Here is a 19,776-nt window from a genome sequence, read left to right as displayed (position 1 = left end):
TTTATTTAGTAAGTATAAAAAAAAAAATTCCGCATATTTATTTATTTATTAATTATAGAGTTAGGGTCGTTCACTGTGCTTGTAAATACATTGAATGATAACAAAGAAAAAAAAATATAGATTATTATAGCCTTCGCATTTTGTGCCTCCGCACCCACTAGCTCGGCCCACATTACTTTGTAATTTGCAGAATCGAAGCCAACAGATATCGTATTCTAGCAATTGCATACTATCTCATTTATCGTTAATTTTCCTCAAGCAATTGTTTTTATTTATTTTTTTTGTTATCAACAAGCAATTTAATATAAATAAACTAACCATAGTTCATACAAAGTATAAAGAATCCCATTTCCTCTATATATTGCAATCTTGTCAAATTATAAGTGACATATCATGCTATTAATTTCATTGCTAACCAAAATTAACTAACAGTGTGTAGAATCACATTACCATGATCTACGGTATCATATTGACCACAATCTAGTGAAAATAAATAAATAAAAAGATACAATCATATCCAATTTCGGAAATATTAATATGTGCAACGAAACACATAGTACATGATATTTCATACAAAACAAAATTCAAAAGAGTGCTCGAGAAAATAATAAATTTTGCTTGCATGATTAACCATTGAGAATGTGAGATGTGTGGGATGGTACTGAATTAAGGGAAGTCACGTGGAAGGAAGTTGCAGTTGGAAATAATATGCCGACGCTAGTTAAAAGGCTTTTGGCTGCTGGGATTCATCTAATCATCAGCCTTGATTTAGGGAGTGTTTGCAATATATTGTGCTTTTATAGAATTGATTAATTTATATATTATAAAAAAGTTAAGAAAAATCAAAAGTTGGATTTGATAAATAAGTGATTAGAGTGATTGTAACAATAACCTTCTTATTAGAATCACTTTTGGAAAATCATAATCACCACATGACTAGCTATTGGATTTCAATTAAGTTAAACATAAGCTAACACATAATCTAGGTTTAAGAAAAACACAAAAATAATTTTTTTAAGCCAAAAGCTAACTAGGGATGGCAACGGGGTGGGTCTGGCTAAACCAAGGACCCGCCCCGCCCCGCGAACCCGGCGGGTCCAATCCGGGTTAGACCCGTTGGACCCGCCATAAATTAAATAATTTTAAATTTATTAAAATAAAAAATAAAAAATTTAAAAATTAACAAATATCATTAAATTTAATTTCAAATATAGATTTTTAATATTTAAGACAAAAAAAATTTATTTTCAAAAGTTTAAATTTATTAATTTGTAATTAATTAATATTTATTAGCTAAAAAACATTATAATGATTTATTTTTATACTAAACATATCATAATAAAATAAATTCATTTCAATCCAATAATATTACACATTCAAATTATGGATAAAATATTAATTATTTAGTATAATAATATAATTATATATTATTAATATTACATATATATTTTATATTTATATATACAAATGAATATTTTAAATTTATATATATATAAAACTTTGGCGGGGCGAGTTTGGCCAAACCCGAGACCTGCCCCGGACCCGCTTATGGACCCGCCCCATTGTCATCCCTACTAGTGAATAGGGGTGCAAACGAACTGAACATGTTCGTGAGCTTTACGAGTTCGCTCGATAAATATTTGATTCGTATTCGAGCTTATCGAACTCGAGCCGAATTCGAACATGTTCGAACTTTTTTTCGAGCCGAGCTCGAGCCGAAATTATACTGTTCGATAGTTCGTGAATAGTTCGCGAACCTTAATATTTAATTAATATAATATAATTATATAATAAATATATATACATTTCGAACTTTTTTCGAACATTTCGAGCTTTTCAAACCATAATATCCGAATAGCTCACGAATAGGTTCGAATATTTCGAGCCGAACTCGAACTCGAACTTCATTTCGAGCCGAGCTCGAGCCAAAATATTTGAAATTATCGAACTTCGAATCGAGCTCGAACTCGAATATACTCTTATCGAGCCGAATTCGAGCCTTAAAATTTTACCATTATTCGACTCGATTCGGTTCGTTTGCACCCCGACTAATGCATATGATAAATACAACAAATGAGCTCACTCGTATAATATAAACTATTGAGCATGCTTGTTGCGTGCAATAGACCTGGCCACGGTCCGGGTCCGGGTTGGCATTTAGCCAACCCTTAACCGGCCTGCCAATGGCCGGTTCCGGTTCGGGTCGGTGAACCGGCGGTTTCGGTCCGGGTCCGGTTAACCGCCGGTTCAGGGTCCGGGCTAAACCGTCCCATTTAAAAAAAAAAAAAATTTAGCGCCCCAGCGCTTCATTTTCAGCGCTGGGGCGCTGCCCCTTCGAATTTGCCAATGCAGTGCTGGGGTGCTGAACCTTCTAAATTTTATTTTTTTTAAATTTTTAAACAAATTTTTAATAAAACATATTTTTTAAATAACCTCAATCAAATATTTCATATCTCCATAATAAAAATCTATTAAATTTATTAAATAAACAATATGTTAGAATTTCAACATCTTAATATCTTATGACTTAATATTACAAATCTATTACATTTTATTCTATTTCACTCGTATTTTCTCCCGTCGTAGTTTCGGATGTTCCTTCGGTATCATCTTGGTCTTTTTCATCACTTTGAATATGTTGTGTTCGAGTAGCGGCTTTTGACCAATCATTGAGCAAACATTGGGCTTCCAAGTTTTCCGGCCTTAAGCTAGAACGTCTTTCGTCCAATATATTTCCTCCAATACTAAATGTTTGCTCCACTGCAACTGTTGAAACTGGACAAGCTAGAATTTTTTTTGCCATTATAGCCAAAATTGGATATATTTGTGTTTTTTGCGACCACCATCTCAAAATGTCGAAGTTTTCCTCGTCTGTATCACTAAAATCAAAAGTAGTGGTAAAATAATTCTCAAGTTCCTGACTGAAACTTGAGGATCCTCGTGGACGTTTCGTCTGTTCCCTTAATAAAAGTTGCGCTTTAGTAAGTTTAGAAGAAACATTACTAGTTGCAGTGGATTGTGTTTCATGTGAAACAATTTGTCCACCATATTTGATGTTATATTCATTATAAATATCAAGTAAATAATTTTTAATATTAAACAAAATCAATGAGATAGAAGGAATTGTTTCCGCAATAGGCTCCAAAGATTCATAATATAATGTTAACATGTCGTTTAAGCCATCTAATTTAAGTCTAGGATCTAAAACAAAAGCACATAAAAAAATTTCAGGAATGAGCAAAAAATATTTTTTCCATTTTGCTTTCATGACGAGAATACATTGAGCTAAAGCACTATCATTAGAATTAACATGTTCATGAAAAATACAAGCAATGTTGCAACAATGTGTTAAAACTAAATGTGAAGTAGGGTAATAAACACCGGATAATTGGTCACTAGCATCATTAAAAACTTTTAAAATTTCACAAATACTAGTGCATATGTTCCATTGATTTGAAAACAAATAAATATCACGAGCTTGAACAAATTGATGAAAAAATGTACATAATAAATCTTTATATTCAAAAGAGGATAATAACAATTTATATTTTGAATTCCAACGAATTGGAACATCTCGTGCAAACCGCTTAGGCTTCATACCATTTACTCTACAAAATTTTCCCCATTGCTTCATAACTTGAGGATGCGTCCATAAATAATGAATAGCGTTCCTAATTGGTTGAATATATATGCCTAAACTTTTTAGTCCATCTTGAACACACAAATTTAAAATATGACATGTGCATCTAATATGAAAAAATTTACCACCTAGTGATGGTTTACATATTTCAATAAGCTCACTAATACTAGAAGTATTTGCACTAGCATTATCAAAAGACATTGAAAAAACTTTGGTAGTTAGACCATATTCTTCTAAAATAACAAATATAAGTTGCGAAATATTTTGTGCCGTGTGTGATTCGTTGAAACATCTATATGCAAGCAACCTTTTTTGAATGTTCCAATTATTATCAATCCAATGACATGTAATGCCCATATATGAACAACTTTGCCAATGATCACTCCAAATATCGGAACACAAAGAAACTTTATTATTCAAACTATAAAATTCCTTAATTAATTCTTTCTTTTGATCAACGACTAACTTTTTCATTGTGTGTTTGAGACTATTTCTTGGAATACGTCTAATAGAAGGATTTGCACTTGTAGAAAGCCAATTTTCAAAAGATAATTTATCGCTAAAACTAAAAGAAAGTTGTTCAACCGCACAAAATTTAGCCTTTTCTTCTCTAAATCTAGCTTCGTTATATTTAAATAGTTGAGATTCATTACCCGATTGAGAAGAGAATACCGCAATTTGAGTTTGAGCACGATCAATCCCAATTTCCACCGGATGATTTTTTTCGATATGTCGCGTCAAAGTTCCATATCCACCTCCTTGTTTAAATTTGTAACATTTTGAACAATATTTGCATTTGGCTTGCAAATCACCGGAGGAAAGCGTAATCTTCTCGAAGTGTTTGGTGAAGATATCGGATGTCGGGCGAGGCACCGCTCGAGTTTGTCTTTGAGAGGCCGCCGGATCGTTCATACTTTCTTGATTTGCATGATAACGTGGTGGTGGTTGTTGTTGTTCAACTTGTTGTCTTTGTTGCGCCTCTTGTCGAATTTCTTAAATTTCATCATCGGAATATTCAAGATCAAATCCATCGACATTGAATTGAGGATACTTGACCTCGGGTGGTATGATGCTCTTTTCCTTTCCTTTTCCTTTGTCACCCCTACGACTTGATCCCGCTCCGAACATTTGTAATTGTATAAATATGAAAATAAATTAACAATTGACAATATACCAATAATCGAAACTTGATATTTTTGATAATTCAAGAAATTGAAATGAATTGAGAATAGAGAGAATGAAGAGTAAATTGTGTAAACAAAATGAAAGGGGGTTGGGGGGTATTTATAGATAAAAAATAAAAAATAGATTTTTTTTTTTTTAAAAAAAAAAAACCGGCCGACCCGCCGGGTCTACAACGGCCACGAAATCCTGGCCGTTGAATGATCCAACGACCACTTGGTAGTGGCCGTTGGATCATGTGGCACCCGGATGGGCGCCACGTGTCCAACCCGCCGGGTTGGACGGTTCCAACCCGGCGGGTCGGACCCGTTCAACTCGGCGGGTTGGACCGCCGGGTTCCCGGTTTTCCTAAGAGAAAACCGGAACCGGACCGCGGTTCCAGGTCGGGCCCGTTGACCCGGTTAACGGCCCGTTGACCACGGGCCGGTTCCGGTCCGGGTCCGGGCCCAACCCGGCCCTTGGCCAGGTCTAACGTGCAATATAATATACGAATATTATGTAGAAATATATCTACACAATATATTTATATTTTTAAAGTATTTTCGATATGAATGATATTTAAAATTAAATAGTTAATATTTCAAAATATTATATTTTTTCTAACAAATTGTTTGACATTGCATGATCAATATATTAATTTTATTTATTTAATTAACTAAGTATATTTGTACATTACATTGAATGGTTTTTTAGGCAAGTCAAAATTTACACAATGACATCAAGTAGTTATTCTAGGGATGCTAAACTATTATTCCCTCTATTTCATATATATATTATCCTCTTTGCACTTTCACATAAATTAAGAAAAATTTATTGAAAAAACAAGTTTTATTTAAACTTTTTATTTTATTCTTATTTAATGTATTAAAAAATAATTGCACAATTTTCAACGTGTACTTAATATGGGTATATTATTAAAAAAATGTAAAAAAATATTATTAAATATGATATATGCTTATATATTTGAGACAAACAAAAAAGAAAACGTGGACAATATAATTGGGACAGAGGGAGTATAATGTAGTAAAAATATATTTATTTCTAACATATTATTTATTATATAAAATTTATGATGATTTTTATATGAAATGTTAGCATAGTGAATCAGTGATTCATATCATTCAAACTTATATTAATAACTCATCGGATATATTATACGTAAAAAAAAACTCATCTGATATATTATCTCGAAACTATAATTTATTAAAACTTGAATAATAATAATCGTGGTAAAAACTATCACGTGGCTAAATTTATTTTGCAAAAACTCACATAAATTGACGTATTGATTAATTTTATCAGATGGGTTTTTGATCCGATGATCAATGAAAAAATATTATTTTTAACAATAGAGAACGACCGCATAGTTTTACAAATATAAATCGTGGATAGTATCCCATAAGATATATTCAACAAAAAATTTTCATGAAATATTTTTGTTCCTACTAACTTGAAATATTTTTCGGCCCTCACCCACTGTATTATTATAATCTAATAATCTAATCCCATTTCTAAATAGGCTTTAAAAAAGAAATATATAAATATCTAAAGGGGACAAAATCGAGAATTCTTGGAGATTTGAATTTCTAAATAGCAGATAAATGAAGCTTATTTTGGATTCTCCCAAACAGACCCTTCCTCTCGTTTCTCCTCTCTCTGGCCTTAGCCATGGCTTCTTTCCCTCAAAATCAATTCCAACATTTCCTTCAACACCCACAACAATCCAAACCCTACAGGTAACTCATATTTTGAAGCGCAAGCCGAATATTTCTTATAATTTTGTTGTCTGTTATCAAGATTCAATTTTTTTTGGGGTTGTTTACCACAATTTTCGGTTGATTTAATCCTGTTTTTTGTTTCCTTTTGCAGTGATTTGTATAACAATAACATGGAGGGTCAGATTTCGCAGCAAGTGACCTACTTTAACACCCCTAATCTCCTTGAACATCACCCCCCTTACATCCCTCCCTGTATTGTCTCTCATATTTGTCTAACTTCGATTTGTTCTTGAAATCTGAGCTTTCTTCTACCCTAACACCACTTTCTCTTCTTTTTTTCAGTTCAAGTTCAAGGGTTGGCTCCTGGCCCGGTTCAAGAAGAAATCGGGCTCGATTTACAGTGGAATTTTGGGATGGAGCCCCAGAAAAAGAGGCCCAAAGAACAATTGTTCCTGGAGAACAGTAATGATTATAATAAGAACAATAGTAACTCCCAGATATCATCTGTGGATTTGTTGCAGGCTCGATCGGTGTCAACTGGGCTCGGGCTTTCATTGGACAACAATCGATTGGGTTCTTCGGGTGACTCGGCTTTGATTGGGCTTGTTGGGGATGATCTTGAACGGGAGTTGCAGAGACAGGATGCAGAGTTTGAGAGATATATTAAACTTCAGGTAGGATATAATGACTCTTAATATTTAGTAGTTAGTTTTTTTTTTTCTGAAAGAATCTTTTATTTGAGTGTCTATTTGTTTGTGGTTCAGTTGCGATTTAAGTATTCGATTATTGCATGAAGAGGATTGTAGATAACACAAAATGGTGTGAAAATATCAACCCGGTGTTGAAAATATAGTATCAAATAATGTCATGGTATTTAAAAACCTATGAGTTCTGCGCTAAGGTTACAGATCATCAGCTCAGTCATTGCTCCTCAACACAAACAGAGATTCCATGTAGTACGCGCCTTAACCATAAAGCCCATACTTTTGTGTGCTTCTGAATGTCTAAGGCCGCTCTTAAGCCCCCTTAAATGTGGTGATAATAAATAAATGATCCAAATGTTAGATAGTAGTTTTTATACTTGACTAGTATTTGTTTTATTGTTATTTGATAGTCTGCAAAAAAAAAAAAAGGAAGAAGAGTTGTATTTGATGATATTTTCTTTGAATATGTAGATTATAGCGTATCACTTAATAAAGCGTGTGCCTCACTTTGCGTCTTGGACCTAGGCTTTACCATATTGATGCTCTTCAGTGTGTCTCGTGCTTCAAATAACCGTGACTTATCTTAGTTCATAGGATGCATACCGGTTGTTAGTCATTTATGTTTTAATTGATTTTCTTATGTTCTTGTCGATATCTTCCACGGACCACCACACCTTGTGTGACACTTATCAGAGGTTCACATTGACTTGCTAAAAGATTCCATATTGGAAAATGTATGTGACTATTATTTATGTTGTCTAGTTAGAGTAAACTCCTACTTAATCTAGATAGAAAATCCCAGTTTCTGATTGTCGTTGAAATTAGCAAAGCAGGTGTAGGTTCTCATACTTTATTTACCACGCCTTGAGGCAACAAGACTTCATGTAATCACATATTTGTTGAATAATTTGAATTTAACAAAGCAGTATATTTACCACGCCTTGAAGCAACAAGATTTTGTGTAATCACGTATTTGTCATTTAAATTATTTCGGATTGTCGTTGAATTAGCAAAGCAGGTGTAGGTTCTCATGCTTTATTTACACGCCTTGGCTTGAACCAACAAGACTTCACGTAATCATATATTTGTCCAAGCCTTTGCAAAATGGACGACATTTCTAGCATGACAACTGTCCCTTACCTGGTCAGAAAACAGTGAATCGTGTCATTAGTTTTAAAGTTTTGATAATGTATAATCTCAGTTGCCGTGCTGTCGTGAGGTGAGACTCCTACTTGTGAAGTGTGGGGATAAAGTGTGTTTGAGGGGTTTGTAAATAGCTTGTGGCCACCATTGGCTTAATCACTTTGGGTTGCTGACTTAGCCAATTCAGTGGTTGCTCATATTTTTGGTTATTGAGGAGTACATAGATCATGTGCTTATGGATCCAGGCATGCTAGTTTTAGTTTTGCTATATATTTTCAGGTAAAAGTTAGATTTATTAGATTATTTTAGTCCATTTATTATAGTAGGTAAATTCATTTAACTCTGGTTTTGGCATTAATAGATTACCCTTGTTTACTTATGGTAATAGGGTGATCGTCTGAGGCAAGAGATATTACAGAAGTTTCAAGCAAACCAATTGCAAACCATCTCATATGTGGAGCAAAAGGTTCTACAGAAACTCCGGGAGAAGGAAACTGAGGTGGAAGATATCAACAAGAAGAACATGGAGCTTGAGTTGCGAATGGAACAGCTGGCTTTGGAGGTCAATACCTGGCAACAACGTGCAAAGTACAACGAGAACATGATCAACACGCTCAAGTTTAATCTGCAGCACGTTTATGAACAAAGCCGAGACAGTAAAGAAGGTTGTGGAGACAGCGAAGTAGACGACACAGCCTCGTGCTGCAATGGTCGTCCGGTGGACTTTTTCCATTGTTTCAAGGATAGCAATGAAATGAAGGAGTTGATGATGTGCAAGGTTTGTCGAGTGAAAGAAGTGCGCATGCTTCTTTTACCTTGTAAGCACCTGTGCCTGTGTAAAGATTGTGAAAGTAAGTTGAATGTTTGCCCCTTGTGTCACTCCTCCAAGTATATAGGAATGGAGGTTTATGTGTAATTTGATGTAGCATTCGTGTTGGATACATTGGTCGACCCGTTCTATAGTAGTAGGACTGGTTCTTAACTAGCAAGGAAAGTTGACTTGTGTGTGGTCGTTCTGCATGCTCAGGAACCTGAATCACTTTGTCGAACCATATTACGGGTTTATTATAAATGTTATTTCAAGTTAATTTTCAACATTTTTTTCAGTGGCTTCTCGGTGTACGTTTTGTATGGGCACTGGACTCGGGATCTGTATTCTGTCTTAACGATCTGCATTTATGTGATCTGTGCAAGAACCTTTTTGAGTCTCAGCAGTTCGAGCCAGATACAGCCGTTAGGGAGGCCCAGCCCACATGCAGGGGGTCTTAAGTGGTGTATATATATATACACACGCATACAAATCAATTAAGAGATCACAATCGTTACCCAATCAAGATAAACACAAAATATGAACCAATGACAGTACTGTTAGAAGTATCAATTGACAATTATTATATTTGATGCTGGTAAATAATAATGCAGCTTTCAAGTATTTTGATTGCAAGAAAAATGGACGCAAGTGGGGGATCTAATGACGCTTGGAATGAAAATGGTGAGGTCGTGATCAGTGGGGGAGTAAGGATCTGAAATCTATTCGGGCTATATAAGTCATGGCCGGCAAGAACCAACGCTCGTGGCAAGAAATCGGTGGAGAAAGTAGGGATCCCCAACGTGTTGGGGGTTGGGTGTTTGAGAATTGGGTCTATTTTTGTGCGTTTTGGCTCACATATGTTCTCATGTGAGTTTTTTATGTGTTAGTTTCGAGTCACCCGAGCTAATCTTAAATTGGGGAAAAAAATAAAAATAAAAAAGAAGAAGAAAATTTGGTCATTCGAACTGACCACAAAATGGCCAGAAAAAAATAATAGTAAAATGGTTTTTAAAATAAAAAGAAAAAAAATTAGGCCACTCAGGCTGTAACATGGTTGTGACTGTGATGGAGTCTCAAATGAAGGTTTTTTTTTTCCTCTCCTTTTTTAGAATTGCAATTTAATTGATGAATTTTCATATATTTTAATATTTTATTTATTTTGAATACATGCATCAAAGATTTGTGATAATATATATATACGATCAAAAGGTAAATAGATATAATGAATTTAGCATTGCTATATATATCCAGTATAAATGTGGGCTCCAATTTTAATCATGAAAATTCGCTTTCCTTTTTCTTGGCATAATATTTATCGTTCACAGTATATAAAAAGAAGAGAAACAAGAGAGAAAAAGAATTGGGTATGCATAATGCATGTGATCCTACAGCCTTTGTGTTTCCCCTCTTATTGTAATATTCTAAAAATTCATGCAAAAGCTTGCCACCATTTTTATTTCTTCTCTTTTCTTCCCATGATCCACTTTTCTCTTCAATCATTTTTTGGATCGTACAATTTTATTTTATTATTATTATTTTTTGCAACCGATCGATGTACTCTTCTCTTTTCCATCTGTATTTAAATTATAACCAAAATGAAGTCCATTTACTATATATTTTTAACAAATTTATTTTTTAGCATTTAACAAATTTATATATAGAATATCGGCACCCTACTCGTCTAATGAAAAGATTCATTACACGTAAAGCCAAAGCTCAGACACATTCGATCTCTAAGATAGAACTTAATTAATCTCGGCATTTTTCTTGTTCATCATCTTGAAAAAGTTTAGTGCTGCGACTGTGTATGTATATAAGCACACAGACATGCATAAATATTGCTATTTGGAAATAACTCAACGAGCTAATTAAACCATGTCCATTCAATTATTGGAATTAATTCGTTGTTTTTTTTAATATCTCTCGAAATTAATCTCAATCTTATAACCATCTTTTCGTGTACTATAATTAATAAAATTATTTGGTATAATAATTTTTCAAAACTGAGTCACAGTTTACCACAACTTAATTGTCGTTCAATAAACACACATATATTTTATAAAAGGAAAAAGGAAGAAAGGAAAAGGAGAAAGAAAGAAAGATATTGTAAGATTTAAAAGGGGAAAAATCAAAGGAAACAACAAATTAAAGGTAATAAAGAAAGCGTAGCAATGTTGCTCTCTGCTTTTAATGCATCTTAAAGAGTGTTTAAGAAAATGGGTTCTCTTTATTTGATTAGAAAGAATGAACCATGCAAGTTTTTTTTTTAATAACTTTAACCCTTTATTATGGAAAACTCCTTTTGGACCAATTCATGATAGGTTACTAGGATTTTGCAAGGACTCCAAAAATGCATCAAAACAGAGCATGGTACCTCCGAATACGAGATTGAAAATAAGTTTTGAGATTATATTTTTTAAAATAAGAATATAATATTTTCAAGATTAATCTATAATGTATCAAAGTTTGCATCACCTAAAAAAAATTTGGGTAGTTCCTCGCCCCATCCATACATGCATTTAAATTTTAATTCTCACCCGAGGAAGTTTGCTTTTGTAGTGTTTTCTTAAAGGAAACTTTTGCATGGAGAAGTCATCTTTTTATTATCCCAATTTATTCCAATTGCTTTCCACTCCAATCACTCCAATACTACTTTCTATTCCATTTTTCAAATTTAATTTGTGTACCTTCACTTTTCTTGGAACTGACCATACGTCCCATAGTGCTTGATACCTGGTAATTTCGTACCCTAAAGGGTTGACAAAGTTACATATATCATGAATATATACACACACTAATGTGCATGGCTTCCAAGAAATAAAGAGAACAGATGAACCATTCTCACATACACTTTAATTCATCAAATTGTGTTCATATTATCGAAAAGAATTATATTGAGACTAATTATATATATATATATATGACTCTCGTGTACTCCACACGTGACCAGCTCAAATAAAAGTAGCAGTTCATCCTATATATATATATATATATATATATATATATATATATATATATACATTCACCATGTCCCTCCAACGGATGAAATACTTTTTCTGCAACATATATTCTTCATGTTTCAGACCCACAAGTCTACGAGATCTGCGACTTATTCCAAAGTCCTATATTAACATTTGCTATAACATATATACTAGACTTCACATTCAGATTATAAAATAAGCTTCCCATTTAATTAAACTAGAAAATTGCACGTGCAACACACATGCCACGTTATAATAATTTTATTAGTTGATTGCTTTTTTTTAATTAAGTGTTATATATCGTACTATCAATTTCAAACTTCGATTATAATCATTTGATCTCTAATTAGTTATTGAAGTGAGAACATTTTGTCTTTAATTTTGTCTTTTTACGATCGATTTGTGGTATCTAATCAATGCTTTTATGTTTTATACACTGACTTTAATTTATTTTTTAATTAATGACTTTAAAACAATAATATATGTTATATAACTGTCGAGAAATGTAAAAAAATACATTGATTTTTTATAAACCGTAGGACCGAGCGTTTTGCATTTTATTAAAATCTATATATAGTTTATATATAATTGTGCAATTAAAATATTTTAATCTGTGTAACAGTTCAAACACTATATTTTGATTGTTTTACATAGCAAAAATATAATTATTGTACCCAATAATCTCTTTTCCAATAATTATGCTCGCAATCAATGTGAATCGAAGTCATGACCTTCACTTTGATACATATTGTATGGTCAAATGCTTATTGCATTTTCAAAAATTATAGTCATTGTAACAATACTAATCTAATATTTTAAATTATGTTGTATCTCAAATATTATGTTTCGATTGTTCTTCTCAGTATGAATAGTTATTGCACTTCAACAAAAGTAATATCTATTAAATAATAATTTATTTATATTGATTTGCAAGTTAAAACAGTAATTTATTTGAAAGAAAATAATTTGTTTGTTCTATTAACACATCACATTTTGATTTTTAGTCAATTGATTTGTCAAATTTAAGTTTTGATACACTAACTTTTAATTTTAACTATTTTTAATTCAATTGTTGACATGATATCTAATAAGTCAACAATTTTTTAAGTTGCATCATTTTTATAATGCCCATGTCAGTATTTTTCGATGCAAAATAAGCATTTTTCATTGTCACCACAACAATTAGGTGTAAATAGATTAAAATAAAATTTATTCTTAAAAAAACAAATTTTGAAAACTTAGTGACCAAAACCTAAGATTTAAAAAGTTAGTGAAAAATAATAATAATTTTTTAATTTAAAAGTTTTAGTTAAAGATAAAATTTGATCTTCTATGAATAAAGTGTATCTAAATCATATATATTTTTTACGTCTGATAAAACATGATGTTCATATGACTTGCTTTGATTTTCAAGTTTTTTGCTCATGCATAATACATTCACAATTTTGTGTATATTTTCTAGCATATTGAATAACTTTGTTTCTTTAGCTTTGAAAATCAAATTTAATATACATTCAATAATATTTAGCATATAAAATAATTAATGTCCTAACAAAAATACAATACAAAAGAAATTTTTCTAACATAAACTCTTATGTTTAAGTATTAAAAAATTTATGTCAAAAAATTAATTTAGTCATACAATTATTTATTTAATTAATGATAAACATAATTGTTTCATAAGTTTGTCATAATCTTATTTTAAAATCTAAAATATTAATATGTAGTAAATGTCTCTCTTTTTTTTTTTATTTTTCTGAATATCCATATACATATAATATGCCATAATCATGGTAAATTTTTTTATTTATTCAAATCATGTAATAATTTTTTTCAGTAAACTATCATAGTTAGAGTACATAGTCATCACCATTAGTTTTATAATATTATTCCTACAATCTGGAATATTAAAAATTTTTAGTTAGATTACTAAATTCAAAAAAAAAATAAACAAACTAAAACGAATTGATTGGATAAAATAGAAGAATATCTTTCATTTATATGTGATATATAGTCTCAATTATTTATTATCTGATTTTACTTGATTTGAACCAGATGACTAAGTTAATGATTCAATTTATTTTTTTTCACGAAACTATAATGACCGAAATATTATGTTTAAAAATTTAGAAGACTAAAACATAGCGATGCTGATAAAGGTTGAAAGTAAGTTGTCAAATTAATATATATTTTTTAGATTAAAATAGCTTTCAATTAGTAAAACATTAACTTTAGAACATGAATTAAATATTAATAATTAATTCACATAAATAAATAAATAAATAAATATACATAAATTAAATACTCATTGAAAAAACTACAAAATGACATAAAAGAAGCTTGAAAATGACAAAAATTTAGTCATTAAATTAAATAAAATAAATACAACACTGTAAATTCATAACTAAATAACCACTTTTATATAGATAAATATTATATTATAATGTAGTTCAGACATCAACATGAAAGTTAGTTATAATTATATATTTTTTAATTTGGACAAAAAAATATCAGTGTTGATTACACTTTTAGTTCAGCACTAAAATATTTTTAATCCCTAAAATTTTTTAAAGCATTACATAGTTAGTTATCACCATTATTTTTGTAGTTCCCCTTCTTAAAAAATGGAATACCAAAGATTTTTGTTAGATTACCAAATGCAAAAAATAAGCTAATTGATTGAATAAAAGAGGATAATACATTTCTTATTTAAGTGAAATAAAATCTTGATTTATGATATGATTTTATTTATTTTGAACAAGATGGTAAAAGTTAATAACTCGATTGAAATTTTTTGTTTTATAAAAATTTAATACTAAATTAAGTTAAAAATTTTAAAAGACTAAGAACATAGCGATTGAGATAAAGCTTGACAGTAAGTTTAAAAATTAATAAATTTTGTAGATTTATGGACAAATAAAAAAATATAGCTTTCAATTGATAAAACTTTCGTTTCGAACATGAATTAAATATTAGCAATTGATTTTATCTATAATAAATACATAGATACAAAGTAAATACTCATTGAAGAAAACTATACAATGAATAAAAAACCTCAAAAACCTTAAAAATGACAAAACTAATTATTAAATTCATAAATAAAGTGCTAGTTTTATATAGATATAGATATAGATAAATTGTCAGTTATATATACATATATATATTATTAATAAGTATTATACTGTAGTTCAAACATCAACATGAAACTTACTTATAATCATATATTTGTTTATCTTTGATAAAAAGTATAAATGTTGTTGATTACACTTTTATTTTATCACTGAAATATTTAGTTAGGCATCACTGTTAGTTTTATAGTTATTCTTCCTAAAAAAAGGAATACAAAAAATTTTAGTTAAATTACCAAATTCCAAAAAATAAACGAATTGATTGAATAAAATATGAGATACATTTTCTATATAAGTGGAATACAATATTGCTTTATGATTATGATATGATTCTATTTGTCTTGAATCAGATGATTAAAATAAATGATTTGATTTAATTTGTTATTTGTTTAAAAGTTTAATAATCAAAATATTAGGTTAAAAAATTTAGAAGAATGAAGACTAAAAGCAAAGCGTTAAAGATAAATGTTGAAAATAATTTCACAAAAATAATAAATTTCTTTGATGTAGAGAAAAAAATGTTAATATAGCTTTCAATTAATAAAACTTTAATTTTAGGACATAGGACGTTAAATATTAGCAATTATGTTTACTTAGAATAAATAAATAGATACAAATTAAATACTCACTAAATAAAACTACAAAATGACAAAAAAACATCTAAAAACCTTGAAAATTTCAAAAAAATAACCATTAAATGAAATAAAATTGAGGATATTACTAAAAAATAATTTTAGGATATGAATTAAATATTAGCAATTAATTTTATCTATAATAAAATAAATAGTCATAAATTAAATACTCATTGAATAAAACTACAAAATGACATAAAAAATTTCAAAAAGTATTTGGAATGACAAAAATTAACCATTAAATGAAATAAATTGAGAATAAAAATAAAACTTTAATTTTAGGAGATGAATTAAAATAAATAAATAGTGACAAATTAAATATGCATTGAATAAATCTACAGAATGACCTCAAAAACTTCAAAAAGTCTTGGAAATGACAAAAATTAACCATTAAATGAATTAAAACGATGACAAAAATGTAAATTAACAACTAAACTTTAATTTTAGGACATTAATTAAATATTAACAATTAATTTTACCTAGAATAAATAAATAGTGACAAATTAAATAAGCATTGAATAACTCTGTAGAATGACATAAAAAACATCAAAAAGTCTTTTGTATTTTGTTTTTACTACATTCAATTTGATTTAAGAATTTGATTGATAAACGCACTATCGCTTATCCAATTATGTTTTATTTTTCGTTTTATTTTTTAATTTAATTTAATTTAATTTTTAATATTAATGCTTTTGTTTTTTTTAATAATTTAAAGTTTTCTTTGAGTACGTATTTTTTGTTTCTGTTTTTAAAAATAAATTATTATTATTTACATGTACATATTGAACATTCGTTTTGTTTATTTTATTTCATGATTTTATTTAAATTAATTTATTTCTTAGTTATGTGTCTTTCCCATTTGTTCTCCATTTTCGTTTTGCGCCGATTAATTTCAAATTGTTTTTGTTTATTTAGTTTGCTTTGATTAGAATGGATTCAAATTTGTACGAATTACATTCGTAAACACATTTTTATGAGTAATAATAACTGTTTATATCTTTTCTTTTTTTTGGTAATTATTATTTGTATTATAAATTTCGCATACTCGCTTATTACTCATTCTTTAATGGCGTATTTATTTCAGTTTTTTATACCTTTTTCTGATTCTGATATAATTTAATAGAAGTTATTGGAATTCCAATGCAGACATATAGGAAATAAGCGGTGAACTTTAGTAAAGCAGCTAAGAGCCACGATGTAATTACTTATATAACCTCGAAAACTAAGGAAAATGTGTGCAATTTATTTAATATAAATTGGCCAATATGGAAATTCACAATGGTATGTGAGACTTTTATAGATATATAGATTAATTTATTTCTTAGTTATGTGTCTTTCCTATTTGTTCTCCATTTTCGTTTTGCGCCGATTAATTTCAAATTGTTTTTGTTTTTTTAGTTTGCTTTGATTAGAATGGATTCAAATTTGTACGAATTACATTCGTAGACACAGTTTTATGAGTAATAATAATTGTTTATATCTTTTCTTTTTTTTGGTAATTATTATTTGTATTATAAATTCCGCATACTCGCTTATTACTCATTCTTTAATGGCATATTCATTTAAGTTTTTTACACCTTTTTCTGATTCTGATATAACTTAATAGAAGTTATTGGAATTCCAATGCAGACATATAGGAAATAAGCGGTGAACTTTAGTAAAGCAGCTAAGAGCCACGATGTAATTACTTATATAACCTCGAAAACTAAGGAAAAAGTGTGCAATTTATTTAATATAAATTGGCCAATATGGAAATTCACAATGACATGTGAGACTTTTATAGGTATATAGATAACTACTAGATGTTTAAATAGTCGGTGTTTTTTCGAACAAACTTTGGTTCATAATTATTAATTTGGAGGACATCTTCAATTAAATTAAATCAACCCCAAGATCACTGCCACGATCAAAATTCGATCCCTTCATAAATTTATTATACGTAGATATATATATCCTAATTTAATGATAAAACTAGCTAGAAATAATATATAAGCCAACACTTGCATGTTGTGCCTCTATCGATCCCTGCAAAAAGGGCCAATACAGTGTACAAAAGAGAGTTTGAGAAGGGATACTCCAAAGAACCATATATGCAGCTTGTCGTGTACTGTTATCTTCTTTATTCTCCTTCTTCACAACTAGCTGGCTTAATTCGCCCACTTACATTAGGAAACCGTGCCTAAATTAAAAAGGCATGATTGATACATCCAAAAATTTAATTAAAAATCATGTAAATTTTTTTAAAACTTCTGCCAAAGATCTATTTTTTTAAGATGAAAAACTCGACATATAGAAAAATAATAATCAAAAGTGAGTAAATTAATGTGAATCAGTATTTGTCTGAGAGGGAGAAGTATATCATATGTGAAGGGTTACCTTGGTTTTAGCGTGAGGTCATGTGTTCAAAGATGTCTGTCCTTGAAAATCTCAATGGGCCATTATTCAAGTATGATTATCGACTTATTATATATATATATATATATATATATATATATATATAATTGTAATTTGTGAAGAGTATCGATCGGCAGTGGTCATGTGAGAGTTGGTGGGGTTTACGCATTTTTTTATTCATTTCCTTGTGTTATATTTTTTATATATCATGAATATGTACAAAGTGTCTATCCGATGTGTACCTATAATTCGAATATCAATCTCATTAAAAAAATATATATATAGGAGACGTACAATATGATGAAACAGGAAATTAATCACCGGGAGGAGAGTAAATTAGTATGTATAATTCAAAGTATTTAAATTAGTTGCATGGTCAAAGAATAATGGACCAAATTGATGAAAGTTTGAAAAATTGATTAGAAGCTGCGTGAAACAAGAAATAATGCATAGAAGAAGAAATAAAAATGTCGTCACTCCACGTACAGGCTTTTTAAATCCCATCACGTAATTCCACAGGGGACTTTTCCTAGCTAGCTAGCTCGTATATATTAATTATTATTCTGTCAACGACGCATATATAAACAAAAGTAGCTGGAGAATATAAAATTAATGATGAGATTCCAATTCATCCTTATGATCATCATATGCAAAATAAATATTTAATTTTTTCTAAGAGAAAATATGTATGACTCTCTTTTGACATGAAGTCGTGAAACAAAGGCCACCTTCTTCTTCTACATCTTCTATTTCTTTATTAGTTTACGGTCGACCAATAAGTTGTGAAACACTGGGACTCTGAGATAGAGGAAATATTTTTGGTTTTGTTTTAAAAAAAATTAAATTGTACAAATTTACACTCTGTTGTTTCCAACCCAAAATATATATTCTACGTACTAATTGTCCTTTTTTTTTGGGTAATGATAAGATTTTAGAATAATTTTGCTCAATTTCTGACATAATTAATTTGACATCTACAATATATATAATAACAATGTCATGATCTTATCTCAAGAACAAAATAAAATATATTATTTATGTATATCAGTTTTCCACCATTTTTTAAAAATCTTTCTTCAAAATTTTCAAAATTACATGTCGAGAATTTATTTTCTGAATTTATGCTCGCGCCGATGTAACCATGAATGACTTGAAATAAATAAATAAGAGCAAGAAAATGTGTCACGGGTTTGTTTAGGAAAGCTCCTTGATTATATTTCACAGTTGTAGACACACACAGACACATATTCCTCTCTCACTACTTATATATAATATAAAAATATCATATCCTACGCCTACCCAAGATATAAAATTTATTTTTTTAAAAAAAAATTGAAATTGCTTCACTCCAACTCCTCAAAACCCCTCATTTTCAAGAACCACTGAATCCATTGTCCCTTTCAAGAAAGTTGAGCTTATTTTTTAATTTCTTGGGATTTTTCA

At 29.8% G+C, this 19,776-nt stretch overlaps 1 protein-coding gene across 1 annotated transcript; it reads left to right on the top strand.

Moving 5' to 3' along the window:
- Positions 1 to 6,414: 6,414 nt before the first annotated feature.
- On the top strand, positions 6,415 to 9,483 carry LOC140864755 (probable BOI-related E3 ubiquitin-protein ligase 2). The gene is made up of 4 exons (XM_073269100.1): positions 6,415 to 6,558; positions 6,692 to 6,792; positions 6,883 to 7,214; positions 8,776 to 9,483. Exons 1-4 carry the CDS (start codon positions 6,491 to 6,493, stop codon positions 9,301 to 9,303), a joined length of 1,029 nt encoding a protein of 342 aa, XP_073125201.1. The 5' UTR covers positions 6,415 to 6,490; the 3' UTR covers positions 9,304 to 9,483.
- The last annotated feature ends 10,293 nt before the right edge of the window (positions 9,484 to 19,776 follow it).

This window comes from Henckelia pumila, chromosome 4, assembly GCF_033568475.1.
Source record: "Henckelia pumila isolate YLH828 chromosome 4, ASM3356847v2, whole genome shotgun sequence".
In the NCBI taxonomy this organism is placed as follows: Eukaryota; Viridiplantae; Streptophyta; class Magnoliopsida; order Lamiales; family Gesneriaceae; genus Henckelia; species Henckelia pumila.
Note: the sequence above shows the minus strand (reverse complement) of the source record. Positions and strands in the feature narration are given on the sequence as shown.

Excerpts from the sequence above, each read along its gene's own strand:
- LOC140864755 (XM_073269100.1), top strand. The coding sequence starts at position 6,491 with ATGGCTTCTTTCCCTCAAAATCAATTCCAACATTTCCTTCAACACCCA. Across the intron at positions 6,559-6,691 it reads CAACAATCCAAACCCTACAG|TGATTTGTATAACAATAACA; the intron begins GTAACTCATATT and ends TTCCTTTTGCAG. Across the intron at positions 6,793-6,882 it reads CCCCCCTTACATCCCTCCCT|TTCAAGTTCAAGGGTTGGCT; the intron begins GTATTGTCTCTC and ends TCTTTTTTTCAG.